At 38.8% G+C, this 23,762-nt stretch overlaps 1 protein-coding gene across 1 annotated transcript in view; it reads left to right on the top strand.

Moving 5' to 3' along the window:
* The first annotated feature begins 3,797 nt into the window (after nt 1-3,797).
* The window catches only part of LOC149261314 (putative disease resistance protein At5g47280), a 123,101-nt gene continuing 103,136 nt past the window's right edge, over nt 3,798-23,762 (top strand). The window contains exons 1-3 of the mRNA XM_089422002.1: nt 3,798-4,885; nt 5,971-6,374; nt 6,525-6,880. Coding sequence (XP_089278128.1) covers nt 4,141-4,885; nt 5,971-6,374; nt 6,525-6,880 — 1,505 coding nt within the window. The 5' untranslated portion in view covers nt 3,798-4,140. The remainder of the gene's footprint in view (nt 4,886-5,970; nt 6,375-6,524; nt 6,881-23,762) is intronic.

The following is a 23,762-nucleotide window of genomic DNA, read 5'->3' as shown; positions in this document are numbered from 1 at the left end:
GGTGTGAATTATGGGCTAGTAGTACCCTCGTCTCAAAATGGAAACAAATTGAGAAAATAAAAAAACGCTTGATCATAAGCAAGTTCAAAATAAAAGTTTCGGTTCTTAATGAGATAATGTTGAGTTAAACATGAGCAACTCACATCGAAACAGTTGATATGGTGCGTCCTATAAGGTATCTAAAAATATTTGAGCAACTAGGAGTAGGTAGATGACCTAAAGTTATCTTCAATGAAGTCATGAATGAAAGAAAGAAAACACGGACGAGACAAAACAACAAATGGATGCAAAAATAAGATATCTACCTCAATGTTTGTCCCTCAAATAACAAGAAGTTAAAGAATTTTGTTATGGAGAAGTTCCGTAAGCATATATGGGGAAAAGAGTTGGGTAGAAAGAAGAAGTACTATGTTGAGGAACTCAACCCCACTTGTGATATCCAACAAAAAGAGTACATTGGAGCTATTATTTTGTGGAGAGCAAAGATTCTTATTGCTCAATTAAGAACTAACTCGCATAAAATTTGGTGTGAAACGAGCCAGTGGAAAAGACCCAAAGAAGCTTGGTAAGAATGTGTGTGTACTTTTTGCACTTCTAGGACAGTGGAATAGGAAAAACATTTCATTTTGGAATGTGATGCTTTCAAAGACATGAGAGACAATTATGAAAATATGTTAGCATTGGCCCCTTACATTGTCTTTTTAGAAAGGGCACTCTTAGAAGGTCGGGCCAGATTAATTTAAACTGAATTGCAAAACACAAAAAACAAAGAAACTAAAATCCCATAGACTATTTTTAATCTCATAAATGTTAAAATATCATTCATTCATTTTTAAAATTTAAAAAAAAATCAACATACTTAGAAATTTAATATTTTTATGAATAAATTTTTTGAAATTTATATAAATAAAAAATTAAAATTTATAATTTATACATGATATATATATATATTTTTTCTTATTTGTATAAAATAATTTAGAAATCCAAAATATTGTAATTAACTTTTTAACATTTTTACTATGAATAGAAAATTAACCTTTAACTTATATGCCAGCAAAAAAAACCCAAAATCTGAAATAAATAAAAATAAAAATGACGACGAAAGAAAATTAAAACAATAAGTTTCTGTATCAATTTTTTTTGCCTTGTAGTTAACGTGAAAGCGACAATGAGAAAGCCAAATAATTAAAAAAGGTGCAGTGGTCCATATTCAAATCGAAATCAAGTAGCATAATGCACTCATGTTTTGCTTCATTTAATTAGATATTTTGGGATATGGTGTATTTTTTTTTTGTAAGCTGAGGCGATATTCTATTTTTCCATTACTGAAAATAAAAGACATTACAGATATAGGCAGGTCTCAACCCGCCCTTAAGGGAAACCGGGTTTCTTGACCATCTGAAGTTTTTAAAAGCCATCCAAAAAAAGTATATTACCAGTCTATCTATCCACGCTAAATACCCGTCTATTCTTACTATAGTCAAACTGTTTTTTCTCTGAGTCATTAACATCTAATATTCCAAAAAACAAAATAGAAATATATAAAAACCTCCTTGCAGCAGCTCCATCTTCTACTGATTCATTGTATCTAGCTTGGGCTCTCTCTCTGCCTTGACTCCCATTCCGCTCGCTTTAAGCATCTGCAGAATCTCATCCATCTTTTTGTCTTGCATAAGTAGAGTGACCTGGATATTCTTCAATTCCTTTTTCAGGGTGGGGATTCCTTGGGCCAATTCAACCATTTCCATGGCCACCTGCTCCATTGCTTTGGCCAGTAACCGCTTCATTCCCCAATAAACATGTAACGATTGTTTATACAATGACATTCTTCCTCTCGTATGCCCCGGGTCAGGGAGGAACCGCTCCCAATCTTCCATTTCGGGATCTGAAAACTTCTGCATGGTTTCTTCCTCTAAGTGGTCAATGATCCTTCTGATATTCGGATTTGTATCGTGGTAATACGCTTCTTCTGCTTCCTGTAGTTTTTTCCTCATGTCTTTCTTACCTCTTTTTCTGCCTCTGACCTCACTAGCTATTCCCTCCTCGTGTTCCGATCTTTCGCCCCTACTCCCTCGTCCGCCACGTCCTCCAGTCCCCCCTCTGCCTCTCTGGTTAACGCGCCCTCGCGTTCTCTGGGATATGGTGTATTTAATACGATATTATTGAAATTATAAGGATTAAAGCTGGTGTAAAAATATTTTCGTGATAATTAAATTTAAATGTATGAGAAAATGAAACCGAACTGCATATAACCCATCAATTTACTCCACTCTATGTAAACAAAAACATTATAATATTATTAAAACATTCTACATAAACAAAACATTATAATATTATTAAAATAGAAGATAAATTGTTATTAATTTGCTGTTATTAAAAAACATAGTTGTCTATAGAGGTGGAGGAATTGTCCAGAGGACCAATTTTGTTATTATTGTTGTAGAGACAGTGTTTGAATTATGTTTTTAATGGTGAGAATGGATTCAGCACCATCAAAAACTTTTAGGGCACCTAAAATCTTGAAATTTGCCAAATATAACTTGAATTTACAAAAATCCCAACTAAATTTTATCAAAATATAACCAAAAATTCCATAACTTCTATCAAAATATAACCAAAAAGCAAAAAAAAAATCTTGAAATTCACCAAATATAACTTGAATTTACAAAAATCCCAACTAAATTTTATCAAAATATAACCAAAATTTCCATAACTTTTATCAAAATATAACCAAAAAGCAAAAAAATCTCATTAAACTACCACTTAAAAAACCATAAAACATTTTGATTATTTTTATAAAATAAAATGTATTTTGTAATAAAATATTGGTTTATTATTTTTTTTATAAAATCAAAATTTTATATCTTATTATGAGTATGATGGTTGAGATTTTTTAGTTTAAAATCTGTGGTTTATGATTATTACTATTTTTTTCGCACGGGTGTTAGAAAATTGAATATAAGAGAATTAAATTAAGTTGTAAAAAATGATTGGAAATTTAATATAGTATTTATATTGACTTTATCATTTTCGAAATATTGTTTTATTATTATTTTTTATTGGAATTGAAAATTAAGTATAATTGTCCCAAAAAAATGATTGGAATTTAATAGAGTATTAAAATTAACTTTGACACTTTTGAAAATTGTTTGAGAGTTTTGGTATAGTTTAAAGAGAGTTTTAATATATTTTTTATTAAGATTTAAAAAATATAATTTATAGTATTTTGAATTATTACTAATAAAATAAAGATTTGTGATAGATATTTAATTATTTTGAAATTATGATTTTGATTGTATTTGATATTTAAATTAGTTTCGCCTTTATCACTTAAAATTATCAACTAATAATATACCTCCTCCACCTAAAATAAAACAACTTAAATGACAATTTCATAACCTATTAACCTTTTTCTTAAGTCGGAGAAACCACATAGACAGTATTAAGAAATACTCCATACTCAATGAGCGGTGTGGCAGTGGAAATTTTGAAAGTATTAGGAAATACTCCATACACCAGGGCCAAGTGAAATGAGTGGTGTGGCAGTGGAAATTTTGAAACTGGGTAGAATATTTTTCTCCCTTTCTTTGAACTTTCGCGAACATCCTCTTTAATGGCTATCATAAAAATATTATTCCCTGTCCAATCTTGAAAGATTTTGACCAGGGTAAATAAATAACAGCTCGAAACAATTCAGATGGAAGTGTTCAGTTCACACTGATGCAAATGAATGGGTTATATTGCCGGTTTGTGCCGTGGTTAAAGTGATACCGACTACCGGTGAAGTTTGGCTCCTGTCAGGCTCCATGGTCAAACCCACGAGGCGAAAGGTGTGCGTGCATATATAACCACGAAAGACGCCAAATGAGCCTCCGCCGGGGCTATATAATTATGCATACTATTACGCGGAATTGGTGTTTGCAGCAGCAAGTATCTGGATTCTTTTACTAATATCCTTCCAGGAAGCAAGGTTGAAATGTCGCTCCTGCCCGGTCCACATGAAGATTCCTTTCCTGGTTTCTCTAATATTCATCTTCTTATAGTTGTATTGCATATCAGTGGAAAACCCAAATGAAGATTTTGGTCATTTGGTTTCTATATTGAGTTGTGAGAGTCTTTGAAAACAATCTATTGATCGAAATGGCAACGGGTTTGGTGATCCAATCACTTGCGGGCGTTGTACCAAATGAGCTGCTGGCGATTATTAAAGATGTGTTAAAGAAGAGTTTTGCCTGCAAGGAGAATTGCAAACGCCTCCAAAAAACCCTGGAAGGAATCATACCAGTATTAGATGAGGCCTTTACAAGTAGTGTAGAGTTGTCTCAACCAAGCCAGAAGCTGCTCAGCGAACTCCATCACCGGCTGCTGGAGGGTAAAAAGTTGGTTAAGGCCTGTTCCAAGGTAAGTCGCTTGAATATCTACAGCAGCTATAAGTATGCAAATAAAATTGAAGGTTTGGATTTGTATATTGTCGATTTCACTCAGAAGAAAGGTTGGGCGCATATCTGTTCTGAATTGCATAGCCTGAGAGTACAGCAGGATCAACTTGTGACTATGGGGCACAGAATGGAGGTTAAACTTGAGAATATTGAGCACAAAGTGGAGGATAAACTTGAAGAGATTGGGCACAAAATTGACGCAGTAAGGGAAGAATCTGACCTTAAATTTATCGCGGATCAGATGGATCAATTGGAAATTGGTAAAAGGGCTTCCCAATCGAGCGTCCCAGAATTGCCAGACTTTAGAGTTGGTTTGAAGGGTTTGGTGTATGACCTGAAAAAACGCCTCTTGCGCAATGATGCTCCACTGCTCGGAGTAATAGGCATGGGGGGAAGTGGAAAGACTACTGTGGCAATAGCCCTCTGCAATAATAATGAAGTCAAAGGTGAGTTATATTGACTTTGATCTTAAAGTTTCTTCGGCAGTATCCCAGTTAAAGGGAGGGTATGATAATGTCGTGTGACGTTGTTGCTAGAAGATTAGCGTTCTCCATTATAAGTCCATGAACTCACCTGTTAGGAAAACTATAATCTACGTGCTAAATCAATGTAGGCATCTGTTACAAATAGTTGTTCAAGGGTGTTTTTTTGCTTTCTAGAATGAATTTTAGTTATTTAAAATATGTTTTGAATGGTTGGAAAGTTATGGAAATTCTTGTTATATTTTAAAAAAATAGTAGGGATTTTTGTAAATTTAAGTAAAAGTTGTTAAAATTCATAATTTTAGATGTCATCGAAGTTTTTGATAGTGCTGAATTTATTTCCACCATTAAAAACATGATTCAAACGCTGCATCTACAAGATTTTTTGAAATATTTTTGTCAAAATTCTGACTATTTTTAACCGTCCAAGCAATTCGTCAACCTTAATAGACAATTCCAATTTAGTTTAGTTTTATATTTTCAAATATATAATGTAGATATTTTTTAAATTTTAATTATTTAAAATATATTTATTATTATTTTTAATCTATAATATAGATATTATTCTTCTGATTATTTGAAAAAATCAAAGAAAAGTTACAAAATCAAGATAACGACTTCAATCTTGAATTTGAATCTGGATAGGAGGTTCTCACTTTGCATACATTCAGTTGACTAAAATTTTTTATCCTTATAATCATAGTTATGAAATATAAAACGAAAATGTATTATTAAAATATTTTTAATAGAATAATCACTTGCTTTTTGTAATTATATATAAATTTATTTTACAGTCAACAATATTTCTTTTCTAATACCATATTTAATATTTTAATTAAATGAAATGCATTCGAATTTGTATAACATTAATTACTCTGCTATAAAATCTGCAACCAACAAATATTTCTGTAAAGCTTCCCAAACTCTAATATCAAGTCCAGTATGCCATATGCTACGGCCGTTTTGTTCTATTACATGCATTGTCTCCTCGAAAGGCATTGGATTCTTTTGAGTGATTGATCTTATATGTTTCTCTTCTGGGCTTCTAGGTCATTTTAAGGAGAGGATAGTTTTTGAAAGAGTTTCACAATCACCAAATCTCAAGGGACTTCTTGAGAGAATGTGGGACAAGATTGTTGGCGAAAAAAGACCTGAATTTCATGACGTCGAAGATGCACATCAACAGCTGCGACAAAGGCTTCGCCAAATGGAACCTCAGCCAACTTTGGTGGTGCTGGATGATGTCTGGGAAATTGATCACCTTGAAAAGCTTTTGTTTGAAGGAAAAGGGTATAAAACGCTTGTTACAACTAGAAACAACAATGTTGTTAAATCTGATTACCGGTATGATTTGCCGTGTTTGAGAGAGCAAGATGCCGTGTCCCTTTTCTGCTTTTCGGCATTTGATCGAAAGTCCATTCCAGATACAGCAGATTGCAACCTAGTCAAAGAGGTATTTCTTCCTACCATTTTAAATGCAATGCAACGTGAACCTTGATCTTAGGATAGTAGAATGACAATGCACCATGTTTGGAATTGAGGATTAGGCTCTGTCGAAATTAAGGCGTGAGAAGCTAATCATTTGGCAACATTTCTATTCCAGGTAATAGCAGAATGCAAAGGATTACCGCTTGCTCTTAAGGTGATTGGAAGGTCTCTCCATGGTCAGCCACATGCAGCATGGATAACTGCCAAGGACAAACTTTCTCAAGGACAAACAATATCTGAATATCACAAAACAGAAGTTCTGAAACGAATGTCAACAAGTATAGATATCTTGGAAGAAGATGTCCGAGAATGCTTTCTGGACATGGGAATATTTCCAGAGGCTAGAAAAATGTCTGCTGATCCATTGTTAGACTTGGGGGTTTACGTTCATAAGTTGAAATGGACAGCTGCTTACACAATCTTAATAGAACTTGCGAGTCGAAATCTTGTGACCTTGGTGAACAATCAAAAGTAAGTCACTCAGGCATTTGTTGTCTATTTGCTTGTCCTTGATTAACTTGTATTGGGCATTTGGACTGGTTTGTGACAGAGACGGCTTATTCAAAGCTTCTTTCCAAAATAGTAAATTTAAAACCTAGTTGGATAAATTTATTAAATTCACAGCGTATATCAATGTTAAAAATACAAAAGGAAGAGTGAGAGTATAAATTTGCAGAAATAGAGCGCCTGTTATCTCATTGAATGCACAGGAAATGAAATAGGGAAATTAAAATATACTGCAGGAAATAAAGCGCTAAATTGGACTCAGAGTGTCCGTGGATTTTGTTATTTCCAAACATTTAATCAACCACATGGAGATAATTTTTAATGTCATTCTTTACGAAGGAGGGATTCATTTCCAATAATTGGAAATGCTGTAGTCTAAATCTTCTACGAAAAGGGGGGATTCGTTTTCAATAATTGGAAAGGCTATAGTCTAAATCAGTGTTGCGAACATCTTGATAACATTTCGATTTTATCTTGAAATCACCATTTTTTTGGCCTATTCATTTTTAAGATTTTTTGGTTTTTCGAACCCTTGCCGATTTTCGTAACATTGGTCTAAATCTTCTTTGTTTTAATTTATTTTTGGTATTTTTTTGAGTAAATTTTATTCTAAATCTGGTAGAGACATGTGAAATATGCATAATCTGAATGTTCCAGAGATTTTTAATGACGCTTAATCCATCTATGTATTCAAAAAGAAAATTATGTTACCAGATTGCAATTAAAAAACTAACGCATAAAATAGTTAGACTATGCCATTGGAAACTCAAGCATGAACTAAACAGTTGGGAAATTGTTATCCGACTCTGCCATTGGAAACTCAAGCATGAACTAAACAGTTGGGAAATTGTTATCCGACTGTGCCATGGGAAACTCAAGCATGAACTAAACAGTTGGGAAGTGTTATCCATAGAGTAAACAATGGGATCGGCACATATCCTAATAATCTCCCCAGAGATCACATTCATAGACTTGTTTTTAATTAGTGCACCTTGGATAGTCTTCTACAGGGATGGGCACACATGTTCCAGATCTGAGTGCTTTAGTTACAGTGGCACTACACACTCAGCAGATCCGTACTGCATTGAAACGTGTGTAGTATGATGGTCTGTAGATGAGTGCACAACATCAGAGTAAACTAGAGGTTGCACCACTCCTTTTGTAAGCTTTCAGCATTGAGGGTGCGTGCGTGGGCTAGCCATAGATGGCAAGGGGTAATGTTATCCTCAGCAGTTTGTATACAGTTTACATGTGACAGTTTGCATGCTGTTTCCAAGTGAAGAAAAGAGGGTACATACCATTGCATGTGTTAGCTTCAGGTTTATTAAACAGTTTCCAAGGCTTCTAGCATTGTAGGTGCAATTGCATGCACGGGTTAGTCATGGACCAGGAAGGGATAGTGTTATCCTCAGCAGTTTGCATACGGCTTACATGTTGCTTCTAAGTGAAGTAAAAGAGGTGCATGCATTTGCATGTGTTAGCTTCAGGTTTATGAATTTTTTTCTAAGTTTAGCTGAAGTGTAAGACTCAGTTAGGCGAATGCAGTTGAGTGAAGGGCTCAGATCTCTAGGAGGATGCATGTTTGCATGCCTCATATCATGTCTAGTTGAGACACTGTTGTGCATGTATCCAAATTCCTTCCTAGTTTACAAAGGAGAATGCAGGGCTATAGGTTAATTCATTCAGTTCGGTGGCAAGCAGTGAATTAGTTTGCTATTTTTTTCTGTAGCAGATTTCAGTTCAGAATTAATGAGAAAACAGTAGCAAGTTTTGACAGTCCATCTACTGAGTTTCTATTTTTAATACTGAAGTAGAAAGTAAACTGTAATTGCATTTATTTATTTATTTTTATTTCTTTTATTTTATTCTTAAAAACAGTGATGTGAGATAGGATAGACCTGTGAGTTTCCGTTATAATTTCTCTGCAGTATGCGTTTGTAGACTTCAGTATTATTAAGACAACAGTTTTGACTGGCTTTTAGGGTTCAGCTATATAGTAGTTTAAGAATTCTTTTAGGGCAAATTATGCTTACCATGGATTAGAAAATCAAATACTTTTTGAATTCCCATTGAGTTCTTACAATAATTGAACTTCTCTATACTGAGAAATTCTCAATAGATCAACAACATTGACCTTAGTGTTGCACTTGATCAACAACACGTTACCATATTCTACAAGCTCTTGGATGATATGGTATTGAAATCTAAGTTCTTGGACAGTGTGTGATACAAGGGATTGAGGGATTGTTTGACAAAGCAATGGTGCTCTGATTGTCACATTCAATAGTAGCTCATCCTTCATTTAGACCAACGCCTTTGCAGTTAAATTGCCTCTTTACAAGATTGAGTAGTGTCCATTTACTCAGCTTCGGTGTTGGATAAGCCAGGGCTGCCGGGGCGCATTCCCCTCCCCAAACGGGAGCATTCAGTGAGCACCTTAGGGAGCACGCTCACGGAGACCAAAGGATTGTTCCTTGGTTTTTCGGGAGTGATTGGGGAGCGTCGCTCCCGGAGTGCTCTTTGATTGCTCCCGGAGCATCTTTAATGCTTGGGGAGGGATCGCTCCTCATTGCTAACCCAAACAAAAAATCTTCCCCCGCCCCCTTTCTCCCGCGCGTGACCCAATATGGGCAAAAATGGTTTTGGAGGGAAATGGGAGGGCCAAGGGGAATAGAAGTCCTCTTCCCATCCCACTTAACATCATTTTATGAGTTTGTGAGAGAGCTTGAGACGGTTTGAGCCTTGAGGAGAAGATTCGAGAGGATTGCGAAGATAAGATTGTGGGAGTTTGCAAGGGAGATTGAAAGTTGCCCTTTGTGAGAGCTTGGGAGATTGAAGGCTACCACCACCATTGGAGAGCCAAAGAGGTAGGGTTTAATCCTATTCTCATTTTTCTTCCATGCAACATTTGTGTTTTTTATATGTTGAATGAATCTATCAAATCTAGAAATAGAAAGTAGTTACTAGAGTCTAGATGTTCTCTTCTCCTACTCTTTCCCATTCCTCCCTCATTTTATTGCAGGCAAGAATCTCAAGCTTCAACAAACATGATGGGTATATGGCTTAGCCTTATCTTGTTGGTTCCATTTTTGGCTATGATGATGTTGTTGGGAAACAAAAGAAGAAGAAGTGATGAAAATGTTGAAGAAGTCGGTAGTGGTGGATTAGGATACCTTGGAGAAGAGGAGAAGTATGAAGAGGAAGAGGAGGAAATGGGAGTGGAAATATGTTACAAGGCTTGGAGGAGGGAAAGGGGGTGGAACCACTAAATTTATATGCCCCCATTGCAAATCTACTAACACAAGTTCATATACTCCTGCGAGAAAGCATCTATGTGGCAAAAGGCCATGGAATGGAAATAAGCGAAGAGGAATCAAAACCTGTGCAAATTTGCCAACACAACAGGGAGCCAAATATATAAGGGAAGAGGAGGATGCACAATACAAATCAAAAGATCAAAGGATGAACATGAGGCCACTAGCACACATAGAACATTCAATGGCCAAATAAGAACTCCGTCGGCATCCACCCATGGTAGTGGATTCACAGCCACAGGTATAGACGTCCCTTTAAGGCGTAGAACAATATCAAAACTCCTTGATCAAGGTTGTAGGGATGACATGGATGTAAATGTTTTCCTGTTTCTCTTTGCATGTGGCATACCATTCAATGTTCTTTGCTCACCTTATTGGCATGAAATGTTACTGCCATCAATGATGCCCCTAAAGATACAAGAGCCCTGCGTATGACAAAGCTAGAACCATGGGACTTTATCAGGAAAAAGGCAATATAAAAAATGCTTTGGGTCAATTCACAAATGCTTCCGCTCTCGCTCCTGGTTCCAAGCAGCCTTGGGATAGGCCACCAATGGCTGTCCCTTGCTCATCCAACTTATTAACCCTCCAAATAGGCTTAACAGGTAGCCAGTTGTGGGTCAACGACTATCAATATCTCCAACCCAATTTGTATCAAAAAACCGATGCAGATCAATTGCTTTCCCTGTATTTACCATCTAGAAATGCTGCTTGCTATCAATTCTGTTGTGCCATGCATCCTCTTAACTGCAATCCAATGCTCCTTACCTAGATTTAACGTAAACCTGCTAACAACTCCCACTGCAGTGGCAATATCTGATTTCGTGCAGACCATTGTGTACACAAGACTCTCTCAACTACACTAAGTTAAGGCACATAGAGCACCTCTTGCTGTTCATCATCATTCTCTAGACAGTGGACACATGTTTGTAAACTTTATTCCAACCGAAAAAACGTGTCTAAACCAGCTTGCAATCTTGCATCCAAAGTTCCAGACATGATCAAGTATGTATTCAATATACTTACTTTGACATAACCAAATTCTTTGTTTTTTACAGTTTTGTCTCACCTCAATGCCCACATAGTAATACACTTCACCAAGATCCTTCATGTTGTATTTTGACAATATTTGAGACTTTATCAACCTAATCACTTAACTATTAACATGTCATCTGCATATAATATCAACACAACAAAATGATTAACTACTGTTTTGAAATATATACAATGATTTGCTTCACTAGGCATAAATCCTTTCCCAACAAGTAAATATCAAATTTTTGATACCTTTGTCTTGTTACATAACCGATTCTAGGAATTATGGTATATTGTAAATATTACGGTGTAGGGAAATATGAAGAGTCATAGATCAATACGAATGGTTGTTAGTTTTTTGGGAAAATGAAACCGGAGATCAAATTTCAATTTATTTATATGTGGCTCACATTAATAAAATTATTATTGCATGGAGTTATTCAAGGCTTGCTAGTGGTAGTACAGCCTTTGTGTTTTTAGATAACTCTATATGATCTTGCTTGCTTGTTACTTCCTTTTTTCAACTGTTTGTTTGGTTCAGTCTTGAAATTTGAATACCATAAAATGCATTAAGAAATAAATGCAGCTTCCCCAGGGTCTGTGTAAAAAAATCACTAATCATTTCCTTGAATCTGACAAGTTGGGACTCTGCGATTACTATAAAATACTTCTCTGCATTTCCATCTATCCTGTGAGAACAGGAGTTGCAGTGGTAATCTGATAAGAAACACAGGAATCATGACAATTGGCACAATGTGAATGTGGTCTTAATTAATATTAAAGTGCCATTCGTTTGGCTATCTAGCTTTCTTTAATATCATATTGGAATACTGGTTAAAATTTCATGCAAATGGGGTCTGTGTTTCATTGATCACCTTCATGAAATGATTCCATCACTGAAATCGTGCCACCTGAAAATAAATGTGATTGTTTAAATGCAATTAATATCAAAGTGCTGAGAACAAAAGGAGGACAACTGTTGGAGAAGATAGATGTGGTGAGTTAATTGTTGAGGAAGGCAGAACATGGAGACGAACCAACACAATAATCATTGGAGAAGACAGATAATGCTGAGTTAATTGATGGAGAAAGGAGAATGGAGAGATGAACCAATACGGTGCTAGGGAGATGAACCAACACATCGACTCCTTTGCATAGAACATTGAAGAGCATGGCAATCTTTGTGTCACTCCCAAGGTAATTTTTAATGATATCACTTCTTTACAATATAGCTATGTCTTTTTCAAGGTCTATCAACTCATCCATCAAACTTAGGTAACATGTCACATAATTGATCATAAAATTAGATGCTTTGCACACCTCAAAAGGAACCAAGAACCCAAGATGTTGCCATGATTGATGATGTATCCCAACAAGCCCAAGATGCCCCCAGGCTGCCCTTGTACCTACTTGATGGATGTTGCCTTGTCCCTGGACCTTGTTGATGATGAGGATACCCTGTGATCCATTTGGAGGGATGGTACTCTCCTCCTTGATGATGACATCAGGATCTAGGGCTAGGACATTACCTTGGTATAGCCTAAGAGTGATGATGCGGGGATTATAGGTGATGATGCGTGGTTGAGGAGAGATATGGCTTGAGGATGCACCTTTGACATTGAGAAGATGGTTTGGAGTGAGGAGCACTCTTTGATCCATTTCTAGCACCTTGCTTGAAGGAGTTCTTCACCCGAGGATGACACCATGCTTGGAGGACCTTTTACTCACATGTGTGGGTTAAAAGGAAGCTTTTTGTTATGTTTTTACATTGAGATACTAGATAGCTATGCTTTAGGTCAGCTTGTGCCCTATTGAACTTATAAACTCTTGAAGTTATGTGTTTAAGGCTTTTGAGTATAAATTAAGACAAATTCGACTTGGTTGCCCTTATATAAATAGAGGGAAGTCGAATTGTCTTTCAACGTTGTCACACACACTCATTTATCTCTTGTAAAATAAGTGTGCTCTAGTTATTTTCTCTTTCGTAGACGCAATGGATCACTAGGAAGTTAATTGTCTTGGGGAAGAAAAAATTGCATGGAGTGACTTTCTTTGGATTTATGAAGTGATGCTTTGGTGAATGGTGTTAATTTATTGTGAGTATTTTTCTTCCATTTTACTAATGTTGTAGAATTAGAGTTTTATGAAGTCTTCATGATATGTTGTATATTATATGGCTTTAAAATTTCCATATGCAAGATTGGTGGCCAAGTACACATCAAGGAAGTTTAGATTAGCATTCCTTGACCTTAAATCTCCTCTTTGTGAATGTCACTAGAGTTAGATCGAGAGGTTCTCCTCCCTTTCTTTCTCCGTCCAAGGTCTTCCACGTTTGACCTCATCCTTTTGACTCCATATACCCAATTGATTAAAGGAACCACTCACTGTGGGCCATGTTACTGCTCAATCTAGCAGGGGTCCTAGGAGGGGTTCCAAAGGGGCAACTGCTAGACCAAGTGGCAACAATGGGACAAGGACCCACTGTCACCTCAATTGATGTCCCTTGCCCTTTACAAACTTTAACCGATGGGAGGAGTCCCAGTATGAAGAAAATCACAAGGAGGAATAAGTAAATGATAGGATATACAATGATTCATTGATTCCTAAGGCCCATTCACAAGAGAGACTCAAATAATAGGCTTACTTTCTTTAGGGGCGAGGTAAGGGGCTCTCTAAGAAAGGCTCAAGGGAGGCTTAGACCTAGGATTAGGGGTATTCTTTTATGAAGAATGTCCTTTAGGAACAAGGTTTCTAAGTGCCTTGTGAGATAAGGAATGATGGAGATATGGGACCACAAAGAAGCACAAGGGCACCCAAACAAGACCTAGGGTTTCAGAATAATCTTCAACCAAATGCCATGTCAAGAAGGGGTGAAAGAGGGATCAATAATAGATGAACTTCCATTGAGTTTTCAAGCACAATAGTCCCCTTGAAATGCCGCTAACCTAAGGAGACTTAGGCCAAAACAGTTTTGGGGCTAGGGCTTGATGTTTCTCCAAAACCAATTGTGGGATTGCCTTCAAACTTGGAGGGCTAGAAGAGGAGACACCAATGCAGTTCTCCACCAACTTGCACTTCAAATGGATGGCTCTAAAGAAAATCCTTTGTTGCCCTAGTCAGACCATCTAGGGTTAGGGGAAAAAGAGATAATAAAGGTTTTAGGGGTAATCAACAATGTATTATGGATCAGTGCCTTGCCCTTTGGGAGAAATGGAGTCAAATGACCTTGACTATGGCAACTTCAATGCTTCAAGGAGACCTTGAGGGACCTTACTATCCAAATAGAAGATGGCAAACGAAAACCCTCATGAATTTTATACTTTCAACAGAATGTCAAGATGGAGTTTCAAGGACTTAATCATACAATTATTCCCCTAGGAACATTCACTCAATTTTTGTCAAATGAGTAACACATGCAAAGATCCCAACAATTTTCAATGCTCCAAGCACTTTGCATTAATTAGGGCATATCCAATCACAACAAAAGAAAATTCCATGCATTAGACATTTATTATGGCAGAAATAAGCATCATGAAGCACTTACAAAGCAAATAAAGAGTATATCCATCCTCCCAACATGCAAGTAGAAGCTCCAGGAAGAAGTGTGAAGTTAATCCAAACATCAAAATTCATTTAAAAGCTCCAAAATTCTTCCAAATTGCAGGTCCGAGCTCTTTAGGAGAGACAAGTCCAAATCCAAGCAATGATGAATGATACATGAGGCTCTCATGTATTTATATGAGCCTTTAGGGTATTCGAATAGCCTAAATTAGCCTTATAATCCCCTAGAATAAAATAATGTGCAAATAACACTACTTGGCTAACAAGCCCACCAAATAGCTCCAAAATATGAATAAGAAGCCTCTCAAGAGGGTCGAAATGATAGAACAATAGCTAATAGGGCCATTGGAATGCCAAATCAAGTCCCTCATGTGCCATGATGAATAGGAGGGCTCTAATATCATGGATGAAGGGGGTGGCCCCTTTAATATTCAAGCAAATAACTTGTGGTGCTCCTAAGTGTCTGTGGGGGCATTAAGAATGGCCTCATGGGTCTCCAATTGAATCAAGCAAGCTTGTGCTCCATCTATAGGGCTGGAATGATGATGCAAGCCCTCCCTTGTCTCCCTAGGTGAGATAAAACCCCATCTAGGCCCAGGATCAACTGTCGAGTGTGTGGTGCAAGTGTGTAGTCGACTGGGCAATGTGGTCCAAGCGCATCATATCATCCAATAACTGGGACATGAACAACAAATAGGTGGTGCTGAAGGATCCCATGGTGGGGCTATTTGTCCTCTGCTATGGTGGAGGCCCATGGCTCTCAACACTTACCCTACAAGTGTCATCATGACCCTCAGGAGGGCTTGGATCCCATATAGGGAGACCAAACCCCAAGATGAAGACCCACCTGCAATCTTGTATAAGATCTAATGCGTCTCTTCAGCTTCCAATACAACATTTCATCAATGAAATTGAGTAAATGAGCTTACAAATCATGGAACCAAGTGGACACTTCATAGTGGCATGCCCTTCCATAATGGGCTTTAGAGCATACAAGTGTCTTTAGGTTCAAGAAGGAGTTCAATCAAGGACCCTATTAGGTGGTTTCAACCTCTAAGGGAGTGATAGGTCCACGGTACATCCGTTAGATGGCAGATGTCATATGAAACAATGATGGAACAGAGTGGTGCAATAGGGAAGGCTCCAACCCAGATGCCATGGTACAAGGGTAGCTATAATGAGGGAGGCCCACACTTGGGTGTATAGATGTAGGAGGGGGCAATCGTGGTACACGAGTTACCCCAAACTTTGTGTTTTTCCACACTTCTTCATATGTCTTTTGTCTTTTATTGAGTTTTCTTTCTTTTAATTGCTTGGGGCTCCAGGGGATGATAGCATGATGTGTATGATATAATAGTGAATACCCCCTTAAGGTTATGTAGTTCATCGCCCACTAGGGGTTGGGACAATCATGGGTTCCTTAGTGATGCAAGGGGCTCACATAAGGGGCCCTAGGAACCAGGGTGATGACCATAATGATAGGGGTAGAGCTCATGTTTGTCTTTTGCCCATGTGCTAAATTTGTATGCCCCGACCGTCTTTTGCATACTATGGTACATTTCCTGTTGTCAAATTATGCTTTTATTTTTCTTTTTAGCTGCATCAACCTTTAGGGCATCATTCAAGGCCCAATCGAAAGTGTGGACAGGGGGAGGGGGAGGGGGAGGCTAACTCCTTGTGGACCTAATGGACAAATGTGGAGCCTGATGGGAAAGATGTGAAAATGAGCTATAATGAGTGGAGGGGAGTGATGTATGTGGTATCAGGAAGTGGGAAAACACAACCAAAATCGGGGTTTCCCATGTAGTGCCACTCCTAAAGCTAGTAGCTAATAAAGGAGATCCCACAAGAGTAGGATGCAAGACTAACCACCAAATTGGACAAGGGGACAAGAGCACAAACCCAACCCATTCTTTGCGTCGAATCCCCCCCTAATCCATGTCTAGATGTGTCCATGATAAGTAAGCAAAAATACTCAATCATATAATGAAAAGCCATACCTTTGGGTTTGGATGACCCACCTTTAGACATACGATCATAACAGATGGGCAAGGGCACATAATGGCTAGTTTAGGTGGCAGAGAAAAGTGGCACATCGAGCTATTTGGTGGCTGCAAGGGGCTACTGACTTCCTACTGAAGACAAATCTAGGAGAAAAATTCTCCTAAAGGGGTCATCCATTGGTGGTGGGTAACATGTGGCCCCAACTAGGGCATGAGCTCTTAGTTGAGTGCATAAATGTTCTCGAACGAGGAGGTCGTGAGAACACTAACAATCTCTTGGGACCGTAGACCTATTACCTACACATCAAAGACTAAGCACATAGGTCTATTGATCGCCCATGCTTTTGTTAGGCCATAAAATCAACAAGAAATAAAATTTAATTCTAAATGCATCTAATCTAGCATGATAAAAGAATATGACATTAGTTCTAATGCGAAAATCAACATGCAATGCACCCTACTCTAACATGCATGGCTACATTATGGACATGCTAAATGTAATCATATAGCCAATGCGACCAAGACATCATTAGATCAATATACAAATATTCCCCCCCCAATGATTACTTATGCAATAAATTCAAGATCAAGGACAAGAACAATGTCACCAAGGCAGGAGGTGGGAAAATAAGGTGACCATCTATGGAAGATCGTGGATGGAGAGGAAGAAAGGGATGCGACTTATTCCATTGGATCCTCTCTTTTAGCCAAAAGACAAAGATATCGACAATTAAGCTGATACATCTCCGATGGAGGGCAGCCTCAGGCCTATCATCCTCATCATAGCCCTTCCCAATGATGTCATGCTTCATGGTTACCATAAGGTCATGATTGGAAGGAAAAGGGGACTAATTATATGGAGAGACACAACAAGCAGGTTGCTGATCACACTTAGGAGAGAGAGACGACTCTTCATTATTAATGGTTTCATGAGAAGGGATGAGGCAAGGGCTCACAAATGATCCAACTATACTCCCAGGATTAGAAAGAAGGCAAGGAAAAGGAAGGTCCCCATTGATGTCATCATCACCATCATAGATGGGACCTTTGCTAACATGAGAACAAATCACTCCCCATTGTCCTTCTTTTAATAGAGAAGACAATGTTCGTACCTTTCAAGGTTATTGATAGATACATCATCATAAGTTGCGTCTTGGAGAAAGGGAAGACTATCCTCGACCTCATCTTCCTCGTCGATATCATACATAGGGTCATGGTCAAATTGAGGACCAATGAATTCCCATTTCCCTTCTTCAATACACAAATATTTCTCAATGTCAATGTTTAAGGGATTAATGGGACCACCTTCTCCAAGGTCTTCAAAGAGTGTATTATTAGAAATAGTATCCTTGGAAAAGGTAGGGTTAGCCTCAACTTCACTTTCCATAGACTCATCCTCCCTATCACACATGTTCTGAAAATTTTTTTCCTCACTTTTTTCATCATGTGGACCTAGTGAGGACCCTCCTTCCTGCTTATCGTCTAGATTCCCAAGATCTTCTTCATGGTGCTCAATGAAAGCTTCTCCTTGAATGTTTAATGCAGGGCATACTTGAAAGTGTCTAAGAAATCCATCAAAGAACTCCTTAATAGATGAAATACTCCTAGGTTCGTGATTGCATATCCATGAATTATGACCATTAAGGGATCTCATGAACAACATTATAAGGACATCTTGGTGGACCACTTCCATCTTTGAAATATGCACAATAAATCTTTCTACATGATCAATTGCAGAGAAAGGATCACAATCAAACATTTTTACCCCACGAAACATCCTCCCTGTGACATGATTACGGTGTGCAGGGATGCTAGCTATGTCCAAAGTGAGAAAATCATCAAAGAAAGACATCCTAGTAAGATATACATGTAAATTATGTAGGAGTCGCCAAGGTGAATTTAGAGATGACTAGAAAAATGCTTGCTCCACCCTACAAACATTGTCCTTAAAGTTCAATGAAGAACTAGGGCTTCGTTCTTCCAATGGAGTTGCCAAGAATGATATGTCAATATTATTGTAAGTGAACAAGACACACATCTCGGGTCCCCGACAATGGCGCTAAAAATGTTACCGCTAAATCTAGTAGGGGTACAAGGAGGGGTTCCAAAGGGGCAACTACTAGACCAAGTGACAACAATGGGACAAGGACCCATTGTCACCTCAGTCGATGTCCCCTGCTCTTTACGAACTTTCACCGATGGGAGGAGTCCCGGTATAAAGGAAATCACAAGGAGAAATAAGTCAATGATAGGATATATAGTGATTCCTAAGGCCCATTCACAAGAGAGACTCAAATAATAGGCTTGCTTGCTTTAGGGGCAAGGTAAGGGGCTCTCTAAGAAAGGCTCAAGGGAGGCTTAGACCTAGGGATTAGAGGTATTCCTTAATGAAGAATGTCCTAGACCTAAGACTCCTTTAGAAACAAGGTTTCTAAGTGGCCTTGTGAGATAAGGAATGATGGAGATATGGGACCACAAAGAAGCCCAAGGGAACCCAAACAAGACCTAGGGTTTTGAGGTAATCTTCAACCAAATGTCTAAGTCAAGTAGGGGTGAAAGAGGGATCAATAATAGATGAACTTTCATTGAGTTTTCAGGCACAATAGACCCCTTGAAATGTCGTTAACCTAAGGAGACCTAGGCCAAAACAATTTTGGGGCTAGGGCTTGATGTTTCTCCAAAACCAATTGATGGATTACCTTGAAACTTGGAGGGATAGAAGAGGAGACACTAGCACATTCCTCCACCAACTTGCACCTCAAATTGTTTGATACTCTAGTTAGGCCATCTAGGGTTAGGGCAAAAAAAAAGATAATAAAGGTTTTAGGGGTGATCAACAATGGATTATGGATCAGTGCCTTGCCCTTTGGGAGAAATGGATTATGGAGTCAAATGACCTTGACTAAGGCAACTTCGATGCTTCAAGGAGACCTTGCTATCCAAATAGAAGATGGCAAATGAAAACCCTCATGAATTTTATACTTCCAACACATTGTCAAGATGAAGTTTCAAGGACTTAATCATACAATTATTCCCCTAGGAACATTCACTCAATCTTTGTCAAATGAGTAGCACATGCAAAAAATTCCAACAATTTTCAATGCTCCAAGCACTTTGCGTTAAAACAAAAACCCTCATGAATTCAAAACTTCCAACGCAATGGTAAGATGGAGTTTCAAGGACTTAATCATACAATTATTCCCCTAGGAACATTCAATCAATCTTTGTCAAATGAGTAACACATGCAAAAATCCCAACAATTTTCAATGCTCCAAGCACTTTGCATTAATTAGGGCATATCCGATTACAACAAGAAAAAATTCCATGCATTAGACATTTATTATGGCAGAAATAAGCATCATGAAGCACTTACAAAGCAAAGAAAGAGTATATCCACCCACCCAACATGCAAGTAGAAGCTCCAAGAAGAAGTGTGAAGTTAATCCAAACATCAAAATTCATTGAAAAGCTCCAAAATTCGTCCAAATTGTAGGTCTAAGTTCTTTAGGAGAGACAAGTTCAAATTCAAGAGACGATGAATGATACAATGAGGCTCTCATGTATTTATACGAGCCTTTAGGGTATTTGAATAGCCTAAATTAGCCTAATAATGCCCCTAGAATAAAATAATGTGCAAAATAACACTACTTTAGTGACAAGCCCACCAAATAGTTCCAAAGGATGAATAATAAGCCTCTCAAGAGGGCTGAAATGATAGAACAATAGCTAATAGGGCCATTGGAAGGCCAAATCAAGTCCCTCATATGACATGATGATTAGGGGGGCTTCAATAACAATGATTAAGGGGTTGGCCCCTTAATCTCCAAGCAAAGAACTTGTGGTGCTCCCAAGTGGCTATGGGGGCATAAAGAATGGCCTCATGGGTCACCAATTGAATCAAGCAAGCTCGTGCTCCATCTATAGGGTTGGAATGATAATGCAAGCCCTCCCTTGTTTCCCTAGATGAGACAAAACCCCATTTGGGCCAAGGATCAAGTGCTGAGTGTGTGGTGCAAGTGTATAGTTAGCTGGGCAATGTTGTCCAAGTGCATCATCATCATCTAGTAACTAGGACACGAGTAAGCAATATGTGGCACTAAAAGATCCCATGGTGGGGCTATTTGCCCTCTGTTATGGTGGAGGCCCATGGCTCTCAACGCTCACCCTACAAGTGCCATCATGACCCTCTAGAGGGCTTGGATCTTGTATAGGGAGACAAAACCCCAAGAAAAGACTCACCTACAATCTTGTATAAGATCCAATGCGTCTCCTCACCTTCCAATACAACATTTCATCAATGCAATTGAGTAAATGGGCTTACAAATCAGATGGAACCAAGTGGACACTTCATAGTGGCATGCTCTCCCATAATGGGCTTTAGAACGTACAAGTGTCTCCAGGTTCAATAAGGAGTTCAATCAAGGACCTTATGAGGTGGTTTCAACCTCTAAGGGAGTGACAGGTCCACGGTACATCCGTTAGATGGCAGGTGTCATATGAAACAATGATGGAACAGAGTGGAGCAATAGGGAAGGCTCCAAACTAGATGCCATGGTACAAGGGTGGCTATAATGAGGGAGGCCCACACTTGGGTGTATAGATGTAGGAAGGAGCAATCGTGGTACATGAGTTACCCCAACCTTTGTGTTTTTCCACCCTTCCTCATATGTCTTTGGCCTTTTATTGAGTTTTCTTTCTTTTAACTACTTGGGGCTCCAGAGTCTGATAGCATGATGTGTATGATATAATAGTGAATACGCCCTTGAGGTTGGGCAGTGCATCGCCCACTAGGGGTTGGGATAATCATGGGTTCCTTAGTGATGCAGGGGGCTCACATAAGGGGACCTAGGAACTAGGGTGATGGCCATAATGATAGAGGTAGAGCTCATGTTTGGCTTTTTCCCACGTGCTAAATTTGCATGTCTTGACCGTCTTTTGAATACTATGGTACATTTCTTGTTGTAAGTGGCCAAATTATGCTTTTAATTTTCTTTTTCGCTGCATCAACCTTCGGGGCATCGTTCTAGGCCCGACTGAAATTGTGGACAAGGGGAGGGGAGGCTAACTCCTTGTGGACGGACAAATGTGGAACCTGATGGGAAAGATGTGAAAAAGGGGCTATAATGAGTAGAGGGGAGTGATGTATGTGGTATCAGGAAGTGGGATTATTACCCACATTTTGTGGGTGATATCCCTAGGAGATTTTTATTTTTTTCTCCAAGATGGTCCTTAGCCGGCAGCCAACAACCCCTTGCAACCACCAACTAGCCATTGTGCTATTTCTCCGCCACCTGAGCCAACCATGTGGTCCCTCACCCGCCTGCCATGATCGTATGTTTGAAGGTGGGCCTCCCGAACCTAAAGGTATTACTTGTCATTTGGTAATTGATTATTGTAGTTTTCTTATCATGGACACTTCTAGGCATGGATTAGCGGGGCGATTCGGTAGAAAGAATGAGCTAGGTCTATGCCCTTGTCCCCTAGACTCCTTTTGGATTTTAGCCTTGGATTCTAGTCCCGTGGGATCTCTTTTACTAACCATTTGGCTTTTGGGATGGTATTTTACAAGAAACCCTGATTTTGGTTTCGTGGTCTCGCTCCCTTATCTGCACATATTACTCCCTTTCCACTCATTATCACCCTATTCATCATTTCTCCCACTTGGGTTTACATTCCTCCACTGGGTCCACATAGGGTTAGCTCTCCCCTACCCCCTTGCAAACACCTTGGGTCAGGAATGGAATGATGCCTCGAAGGTTGATGCAGCTAAAAAGAAAAGATAAAAGCATATTTGGCCACATTCAACAGGAAAATGTACCACAAAATGCAAAGGATGGCCGGGACAAACACATTTAGAACGTGGGCAAAAGCCAATACATGAGCTCTACCCTATCATCATGGCCATCACCTTGGTTCCTATAGGTTCTATGAGCCTCCTTCATCATATAGGAACCCATGATCGTCCCAACCCTTAGTGGGCAATGAATCGCCCTATCCTAAAAAGTGGTATTCACTGCTATATCCCGTACATCATGCTCCTACCCCTTGAGCGCTGAGCAGTTAATCAAAGAAAAATCATAAAAAGGCAAAAGACATATAAAGAAGGGTGGAAAAATCAAGGTTGGGGCGCCTCATGTGCCACGATTTGCTCCCTCCTATACATTATAAACCCAAGTGTGGGCTTCCCTTTTATTAACTACCCTTGCACCCCAACATGTGGCCCAGGGTTGCCCCTTCTCATCCCCTACTTCACTCACCTATCTGTCACATGCCACCACCTTTTAAAGGATGTACCTTGAACATATTATCTCCTTTAAAAGTAGAAGCCACCTAATAGGATACTTGGTTAACCCCATTTGGAGCTTAAGAGACATTGGCACATCTTGAAGCCCATTATGGAAGGGCAGGCCATTATGAAGTCCCCATTTGTAGTCCATGGTCGGTAAGATCATTTATTCGATTTCTCTAATGACTTCTTGTATTGGAAGGCTAGGGGACGCATTGGGTCTTATGCAGGATTGTAGATGGTCTCCATCTTGGGTTTGGTCTCTGTATACAGGGTCCTAATCCTCTAGAGGGCTACATTTGCACATGTAGGGTGTGTGTTGAGAGCCATGGGCCTCCACAGCAGTAGACAACACTCCATGGATCCCCAAGGATGTTCAGAGGTGCTCGAGATTCACCTATTAGATGAGGAAGATGCACATGGTTCACCTTTGCCTAGCTGACCCCACAGATATACCATGTACTTGGCAGTTGACCCAGGGCTTGTAGGATGATTTGGCATCCCCTACACCATAATCAACGCCCTTGCAGATGATCTACAAGCATCTTCAATTCATTTGGAGACCCATGAGGTTATTATGTGCCCCCACACACCCACTGGGAGCACTATAGGTTTATTATTTGGAGAACAAGGGGCCAACCCCTTGT

The sequence above is a fragment of the Pinus tabuliformis genome, chromosome 6 (assembly GCF_031772625.1).
Source record: "Pinus tabuliformis cultivar Carrire ecotype Pingquan chromosome 6, CPIR1, whole genome shotgun sequence".
Classification (NCBI taxonomy): domain Eukaryota; kingdom Viridiplantae; phylum Streptophyta; class Pinopsida; order Pinales; family Pinaceae; genus Pinus; species Pinus tabuliformis.
The sequence above is the reverse complement of the archived record's forward strand: the minus strand, read 5'-3'. Positions and strand labels throughout refer to the sequence as shown.